At 37.0% G+C, this 9,058-nt stretch overlaps 1 protein-coding gene across 1 annotated transcript; it reads left to right on the forward strand.

The window, feature by feature from the left end:
- The first annotated feature begins 2,598 nt into the window (after window positions 1-2,598).
- Window positions 2,599-8,285, forward strand: LOC131003795 (mitochondrial inner membrane protein OXA1-like). Its single transcript, XM_057930349.1, has 9 exons — window positions 2,599-3,359; window positions 3,942-4,032; window positions 4,812-4,865; window positions 5,032-5,102; window positions 5,518-5,602; window positions 5,744-5,875; window positions 7,232-7,339; window positions 7,718-7,772; window positions 7,872-8,285. The coding sequence occupies exons 1-9, from the start codon at window positions 2,881-2,883 to the stop codon at window positions 8,123-8,125; spliced, it is 1,329 nt and encodes a 442-aa protein (XP_057786332.1). The 5' UTR covers window positions 2,599-2,880; the 3' UTR covers window positions 8,126-8,285.
- Window positions 8,286-9,058: the final 773 nt, after the last annotated feature.

Here is a 9,058-nt window from a genome sequence, read left to right on the forward strand (position 1 = left end):
GTCATGAATCAACCATAGATCTTGATGATCTAAGGGTTGAAAATGGTTCCTAATTTATATTTTAAGAAGCGTTCTTATTTTAGCCTTCCCCTGTATATATATATCTATATATATTCCTAATTATAAAAGAATGTTGTTGTACAAAAATTGATTTACTTGTTATATTTCCTCATATATATTTAAGGGTTAATTACGCCAAAAATCATGAACTATACCTCCATTTTCAACTTTTCCATGAACTTTTTTTTTATCAATAACTCTCTGAATTTAATGTGTTGAACAATTTTTCCATGATTTTTTCCTCCGGTGAAGCTCCGGGCTGAACTGTCACCTACGTGGTAATACCAAGTTGACATGCGCCTACGTGGTAATACTGAGCTAACATGGCACCTACTTGAAAGAAAAATAAATAAAAAAAACAAAAAATCCATCATTTTCCCTCTCCCTCCTCTATGTCCGGTGGACCGCCGCCGGAATAAGATGACCCATCCTCAAAATCCACCGCCGTTGCCTTCCTCTTCCACATCGGCGATTGCAGCGGCCGGCAGAGCCAGCCACCTATGTGGTAATACTGAGCTAATATGGCGCCTACTTGAAAAAGAAATAAACAAAAAAAATAAAAAAATCCATGATTTTCCCTCCCCCTCCTCCATGTCCGGTGGATCGCCGCCGGAATAAAATGACCCCTCCTCAAAATCCACCGCCGCCGCCTTCCTCTTCCATACCGGTGATTGTAGCGGCCAACAGAGCCAGCCACCGCACGTCCAAAGCTCCTTATCTCCCTTTCTTGCTCAGATTTCGAACGGCAACAATGGCCACCGTCAATCGAAACCCTAAAACCTCAAATCGCTGCCCCTGGTACCTACCCCAGATCCAGCCACCGAGCTCTAACCTCCGGTGACGACACGGCCGCGAACCCTGCCCACCGCCACGCGATTTTCGACCATGGCGGAGCCGCCACTGGCAGCAGCAGCCACTGCCTCTCTCTTCTTCCCTCTGCTAAATCTGATGCATACAACAAACTCTCCCCCTTTGCCGGCGATTGCAGCGGCCAGCAGAGCCAGCCACTGCACGCCCAAAGCTCTTTATCTCCCATTCTTGCTCTGATTTTGAACGGCAAGAAGGGCCGCAGTCAATCGGAACCCTAAAACCTCAAATCACCGCCCCTGCTACCTACCCCAAATCCAGCCACCGAGCTCTAACCTCCGGTGACAACACGACCGTGAACCGCGCCCGCCTCCACTCGATTTTCGGCCATGGCAGAGCCGCCGTTGGCAGCAGCAATCACTGCCTCTCTCTTCTTCCCTCTGCCAAATCAGACGCACACAACAACAAACTCTCCCCCTTTGCCGGTGATTGCAGCGACGAGCAGAGCCAGCCACTGCACGCCCAAAGCTCCTTATCTCTCTCTCTTGCTCCGATTTCGAACGGCAAGAAGGGTCGCAGTCAATCGGAACCCTGAAACCTCAAATCGCCGCCCCTGCTACCTACCCCAGATCCAGCCATCGAGCCCTAACCTCCGGTGACGACACGACCGCGAACCGCGCCCGCGTCCACTCGATTTCTGACCATGTCGGAGCCGCCGCTGCCAGCAACAACCACTACCTCCATCTTCTTCCCTCTGCCAAATTAGACGCACACAACAACAAACTCTCCCCATTTGCTCAAAACGACGTCGTTTTACCCCAACTAAACGACGTTGTTTCTTTTCGCCGCCGGCTATGCCATGTCAGCACTTAATTTGGGGATTCTTGAAAGTCATGACAAAATTGTTCAACTCATTAAATTCAGAGACTTTTTTATTAAAAAAAAAGTTCATGAAAAAGTTGGAAATTAGGGTATAGTTCATGGTTTTTGGCGTAATTAATCCTATATTTAATTTAAGGTTAATTGTGTTATTTAAAATTATATAAACTATGAAAATGTTGTACGTTATTATTACTATTGTGCTTGTATTTAATAAAAAATGTATAAAATGTACGAAATGTCCCCAAAAAAATTTGTAATGTGTATTGAAGTTATATAATCTATGAAAATGTTGTTCTTTATTATTACTCTTATACTTATCTTTTAATAAAAAACGTCTAAAAATGTACTAAAAAAATAGCCCCCCGCCACTAATAGTCATGTATTCCCTCCGTCCACGATCAATGTTCTCTTTTTGCAATTTTAGTACATCCACAAAAAAATATTTCATTTTCATTTTTAAACACTGTCACACAATACAATTTATTAATGTGAGACCCAAACTCCATTCATCCACCACACATTTTTAAACACTATCACACAATAACACCTTTATTGTGGAATCCAAACTCCACTCACAACATAATTTATTAATGTGAGACCCAAACTTCACTTATTCACCACACGTTTTTAAATACTACTTCATAATAACACATTTATTGTGGGACCCAAACTGCACTCATAATACACTCATCTATTTTTTTTCTCAAAACCCACATCAAGAAAAGTGGGGAACATTGATCATGAAGGAGGGAGTATAATCTAACTTTATCTCATATAACAAAATTTAAATACTCTCACTACTCGTGGCACACTTTTCTTTTTAATTAGTTCAATTTAGAATGACACTTTTTTAAAAATAACATGTGTCCCTGTCCTCTCTACACACAAAAAATTAAGTGGTTCCTACCCACTTTACACACATAACTCACGCATTGGATGGTTTTTTTTTTTTTCAAATTCAGGAGTAGTTCGTAAACCCAAAACCCTTCTTCTGTTCCTCTGTTTGTTCCTCCAAACGTCGAATGATTTCCCATTTTCCCTCTTCAAATTAATCTCACTTTCTATTCAGATCCGAGAATTCCTTAATATCATTTGTCTCGATTTTGGTTGGAGGCTCAGGCGGCGGAATTAATGGCGTACAGGCAGATAATCACAGCTCGAGCGAAGTTCTTCTATCAACATCGACAACGAATTTCTCCTTCAATTTCTAATATTCATAGCGACGATGATGATTCTCACGAATTGCGAGCGAAACCGATCTCGAATTATCCCGAAATCGGGAAGTATATCCACAACCGATTTTTTGTGGGCAGAGATAATAATTTCAGCAATTACCGCCTTCCGACAAGCGCGCTTCAAGCTAGGAGATTTGCTGTTCCGGCGGGATTTGGAATTTGCTACGGCCGGAATTATTCGAGTGCGAGCGTTGGAGAAGTGTCTGCTGATAAAATTGATGTTCTGAATGATGTGGTTGTTGTGCTGGGGGATAAGGCTGTGGAGGCTGCTCCAGCGATGACTGAGGTGGCCATTGCAGCCGCGGATTCGTTTGCTACAGTGGCCGCCCTCCAGAATTTGATTGAATATATACACAGCTTTACTGGTTTTAATTGGTGAGGGCATTTCTTTGACTTTCCGTATGCGGAATAATTTTTTCATTTTTTTTAATGTTTAGTGCTATTGTTCTGATAAAAGATTCGTTTGGAGATTTTATTTTATTTTAATCTTGTATGATAGAAGAGTAATTATGTAATTGCATATTGAATACATATATGGGCGTTTCCTTTGCATGATTGATAAGATGGGTGATTGTGTACTTTAATCCTCAAGAGTAGGATTACTCCAATCCCACCCTTGTAATGAGATAAGAATCAAGCAAAATTAGCTCAAATGATAGAAATAATCAAAGATCATGGAATATCCCAAAGTTTCTATTCATCAAAGTAAACAAGGGATTAGCCCTACTATTTTTATCTATCAAGGCTAATCATTCAAAATAAACGTCTTCATAGTATTGAGTTTCTTAAGAAGGTTGTACTTTATAGAAAGCTGATGTTGTGCGCAAGTATTGACCACAAGGTATGCATCAATGCAAATCCTACTGTAGTAAATGTGGACTGATCTGGACTCGAGAGATCTTTCTTTTTGTAGTTAAGATTCGAATAACACAAGTGACTTCTGAAACTTTTTTTTAGGTGGGCATCAATTGTTGTGACCACTCTTATTATTCGTTGGCTTCAAGTTCCTCTTCTCATATATCAACTGAAGTGCTCTTCAAAATATGCTGTGAGTTCTCCCTGTCCTCTGCAGTTTGGGTTTTGTATACTGATGGAGTCTTACTACATACAGTAATATTTGTTGATCCCGGAAATCTGGCAACTCATTTATGAAGAAATTACTATCAAGACATACGTATTGGATTATAGAAATTTAAGAAATCACCATTTCTGAAAACGTACCTGTCCTCAATGGTGGAATGGAGGCTGCCATTTCTATTAAAGCTAAGATTAAAATACGTTAATTATTTGAGTATCGATTTTCTCTTTCTAGAGTTACAAATTTGACTCATTGTCATATTTCCATGTGCTCCACACCTCCACCCTAAAAGTCTAAAACTATTATCCTGCATTTGCCATTGTCCGTCGTGCTTATAATGAAAAGGTAAAGTGAAAAGGACACTTTTGAGAAGACTTTCTAGATGGAATAAGCTCAGGTCATATAAGAAATGCAAAATCAGAGAAGAGAACATGTAAAAAAGGGTAAGAGTACTTGGTTGAGAAGAGCAACATAATATACGCATACTGTTGTTATTTTGTTCATGGAGGAGTGGAAATTGGCAATTAGAATCATACAACCGTCAGGTAAACTATTGGTGTACCAACACCAACTCTCCGTCATAAACTTGAGAATTATAGTGCTAGAAAATAGAGACCCCTAATGATATATTTGATATTTGATCTATTTTGTCTAATGATGTTTCCATTGAACTGAATGTGACGTTGGCTTACCATATTGCTCTATGCATTCGACTGTAAACACATTTTGTGGTTGTAAACATTGTGCAGCTTTTACAATTACAACCAGAGATGAAGGCAATTAGGGAAGAAATGCAAAATAAGGTATGAGCTTAAGACTCTAGGTACGTAAATTTCTCTTGATCCTGTTTACTTGCTTTATATGCTGCAGACCCTTGTTTATTATTGCATCCATCATTCTACCATTGCATATAATCCTTTATTATGGTGCTTTAAACTTGCGATTGTCATGCTCATGATTATTTGACAGGGCATGATGAATTATTTTAACCCCATTGATGTTGCTGAAGCTAAAAAGAAAATAAACGCACTATACAAGAAGTATGTGTTTTTTCTCGTCAGTTGTCATTGATGAAGTACATGTCTGTCTAGTTTTATGTTAGAGGTCTTAATTGAATTTATTTCCTTCTCATAATAGATTAGGTTATCTTGTATATATAAATGTACAAGCTGATAAATAGACGGAAAGTTCACTCCCAAATATATGTGGTCAACATATTTCCACACTTCCATATCTTCAGAAAATCTTTGAAGTGTTTAGAAGAGCTGGTTGTTAGTTGTTACTGCTATCAATATATGGGAAAATAGAGAAAATCCAATCTATTTTCAATAATTTGAGACATTGATTTGATTTTGAGTATATATTTACTATATTCTTTTTCTCCATCAGTCCCTTTAGGGAATCAGCTCTGTGCCGATGTGCACGGACTGATCTGATTGCATTTTGGTATTGCAGATATGGTGTATCCCCCTTCACCCCTATAATGGGAGTCATGGTACTTTTAATTAGAGCTCCCATTGCTTCCTCTTTATTCTTTGCCGTAAGTTCACTTTTCCTTGCTTACAATTGCTTTTTAAGTTCCATCACTTCCACTGTGCCTTTATTTTTTTTATGATTTCATCCATCTTTTTCCCTGCCTTTTAATACAATTTGACATTTTAAGGCATAATTTTGTATTCAGGTTATGAACATGGCTGAAAAAGTTCCATCTTTTAGGGATGGTGGAATATTATGGTTTACAGATTTGAGTACTCCGGATAGCTTATATATATTTCCAGTTTTGATTGCACTGACGTTATGGATTGCAGTGGAGGTCAGCTATCTTTTTACCTTTTCATTTATTTTGTATGTCAACGTATAACCTTTTGCCTTTTATGTTATCCTCAGGAAGTCTTATTTAAGTTTCAGAATGTATTTAGTTTTAATTCTTTGTTAATTATTTTGGGTGTTTGATTGCTTGCTCCTTGAATTAGAATTCAAAAACCATGTATCTTCGCACAATTCCATAAGTTTCCAATAAATATTAGCTCCAACTTTAGCTTTACTTTATAGGTTGCAGTAAAAACAATAAATGAGTTGCAAATATGAGACTTGGATTATGGTTCTCCACTTACCTAAGAAATGGACAAACTTGGGATAATTTCGGGGTGATGGATAAGTCCGGCTTGGCACAGGCCTGGCCAATATAATTTTTTTGTTCATTCGGATTATGGCTATTTATGCCCTACTATAAGTTTTTTTCATCCCTCAATATTCTTTTTTCTACTATAGTGATATAATGATATTGCACTAGATTAAATATGCTGATGAGAATTTACTTTATCAATTATTACATACATACATACATATATATGTATATGTATATGTATATATATGATTGTAATGCGCGAATAGCTGTAATTCAGTTAATGTAATGAAATTTTTGCCCCCTCTAGGATTCAAACCCAGATTTGAATTAATCATAATTCCACGGTTCGTAGTTCCTATTTTAAAATGGGTTTATTGCCTAACCACTCCCTATATATACTATGAACCATTAAATTATATGTATAAAGAAGAAGCATTGACATAAAAGAAGCACTATTGTCACCCCTATAAGTAAGTTGAAAGTGCAATAGAAAATATATACCTTCAGTTGATCTTCTACTAACACAATAAAGTCTGGCAATGGATTGAAAAGGTTCCTCCTTGACGAGCCGACTCAGATTTGGACTTGCCATAGTGAGTGAGTGCCTGACCAAGTTAATTAGTCCTCACACAAGTACATTCATCTCGCATCATATCATACATTAAATAAAGACGGAAAATTTTCTGGAACTATTCATATAGGATTATCTATATTAAACAGAAATATAATTATTGGATAAGTAAATAGATAATATTATCAGAAAGTTCCAATTACACCATTTAAATCTCTCAATTTTCTAAAAAAGAAAGTGTTCATTTGTAGTCTGACAAACAGAGTGTACGAACCAGGTGAACAAAGATGTTTTACCAATAGCTTCATAACTGATTCTCAATCAATTCTCTTGTATATGATTGTATTGAAAACGCCATCTTGCTTTGAAGTGTCTTCTCGTTCCTACCAGATTTGATTGGCTAGTGCTCAGACTTGTTTCACTTGAACCCTTGATCATGGTTTCATAATTGTTGGATAATCCATTTTCAGATTGATGCAGTAGAAGGTAGGGAAGGCGAACCTACTTCTGCTACCATGAAAAATGTCATGAGGGGCATTGCAGTATTGTCAATTCCTTTCACTGCAGTTTTCCCGAAGGTATTTGGTGCATTTAGTCTACAAATATTTTTTCCACATTGAATATTTACAGTGAGTTCTCCTTATGACATCTTCTGGTATACATCATCATTAGATACCTAGCGTTGCTATTTTAGTTAATTGTGCATGAGAACCAGTAAGAAGCTTAAAGCAAATTAGCTTAAGATTAGATCAGTGGCAAACATTGTTGAGTGTATTTTATTCTGGTGCGCCTCTATCGCATATTGATTATTCTTAATTTGCATAGAGCATTATGCTTCACCGATGGGAACCTGACCAAGTACTGTAATCATCTCATGGATTATTTACATTGAGCCTCTTATACCTTCTTATTTGTCTTTAGATTTACCGTTGAGCTACTCAGCTAATTTTACGCAGGCTATATTTTGTTATTGGATGACCTCCAGCCTGTTTTCGCTGGCGTATGGTTTAGGTTATTCCTTTAACTCTCTCTCTCTCTCCTTTAGGCACTGCTATTTTCTAGCTTGAACATAAGTTGTTCTTTTATGATTTTGTTACCTGTGTTTTTCAGTGTTAAAGAGACTTGAAGTTAAGAAGTTGTTGGGTATACCAGATATACCTGTCGCACCACCTTCAACTAACCAGAAACCTTTCTCATTTTCCGAAATTCCCGAACATCTAGAGAAACTTGTTGCAACTAGCCGAGCCATGGCCCAAAGACAGTTGGAGAGTCGGAGAATAGCCTTTTCAGCTGCCCTTAGAAGGATTGAGGAGTTGGAGAAAAAAGTAAAGGAAGAAAGGGAGGGAAGAAAAGGTGATTCATAGGTAAATTAAGGTGATAGTAAAACCTAGATAAAATAATATGGATTGACTGAGATTATTATTACTGTTTTATTTATGTGTTTGGTAGGTTAAATAATATTCTTGTTTGGTAGACAAAATATAACTTTAGATTAAATTAGTAAATTATTATTTTAACCTCAAACTAGTAAATTCAAAACAAAGAAAAAGTTTGTTCGGTTCAAGTAAAGGAATGGAAAGGGAATTGAATCAAATAAAAGAGTGGAATGATAACAATAACCATTATTTTTATTGAGTGTTTGGTTAAATAATGGAAATGAATTATTATTAAGGGATTCTTTTTCTTTTGTTTTCCCTCTATTTTGAGGGGTAACAAATTGGATGATTGAGTTATCCTCAAGTAAGGGTAATGGTTAACTCATTATTCAAATCAAACAACAATCCAACCTTTAAAAACTCCCTAACCAAACGTGGGCCAAATATGTATTCTGTTGAACACGTCTCCCCTTCCCCCTCTCCCGCCGGTGACCAGCAGAACAATCGTCCTTGCTCCGATAAGTTTGCACCACGGTTTCTCCCCATCAAATAGTTTGTCTCTAGCTTTAACTTTTTTTAAAAAAAAAAGTTATCAACTTATGTTTTCATAAAAAAATCTCGATTTGTAAGAAGTGTATTGCACACAATATATTTTCTTTTTCTTTTTTTCTTATTGTTTTAACCAAATATCTTCATATTGGACCAAAAGCAGTTGGTTGAAAGGTGAAGGTAGTTGGCCGTTAAATCAACAATTTAAATGTTCCAGTTGGATGTCTTAGAATAAATCAAAATACCCTAAAAACTATAACCACCAATCTCAAAGATTTCCTTAACTCTTCATATGAATTTCAATTAACCAGAGGAAAACATCATTTGCCAATTTATAGTTTTGTGATGTTCATATTAAGTTAATATATCAAT

The sequence above is a fragment of the Salvia miltiorrhiza genome, unplaced genomic scaffold, assembly GCF_028751815.1.
Source record: "Salvia miltiorrhiza cultivar Shanhuang (shh) unplaced genomic scaffold, IMPLAD_Smil_shh original_scaffold_269, whole genome shotgun sequence".
NCBI lineage: Eukaryota > Viridiplantae > Streptophyta > Magnoliopsida > Lamiales > Lamiaceae > Salvia > Salvia miltiorrhiza.

What these genes read in the sequence shown, in the direction of transcription:
- LOC131003795 (XM_057930349.1), top strand. Translation starts at nt 2,881, where the DNA reads ATGGCGTACAGGCAGATAATCACAGCTCGAGCGAAGTTCTTCTATCAA. An exon ending in AGCTTTACTGGTTTTAATTG is followed by an intron (nt 3,360 to 3,941) that starts GTGAGGGCATTT and finishes ACTTTTTTTTAG; the next exon opens with GTGGGCATCAATTGTTGTGA. An exon ending in GGGAAGAAATGCAAAATAAG is followed by an intron (nt 4,866 to 5,031) that starts GTATGAGCTTAA and finishes ATTATTTGACAG; the next exon opens with GGCATGATGAATTATTTTAA.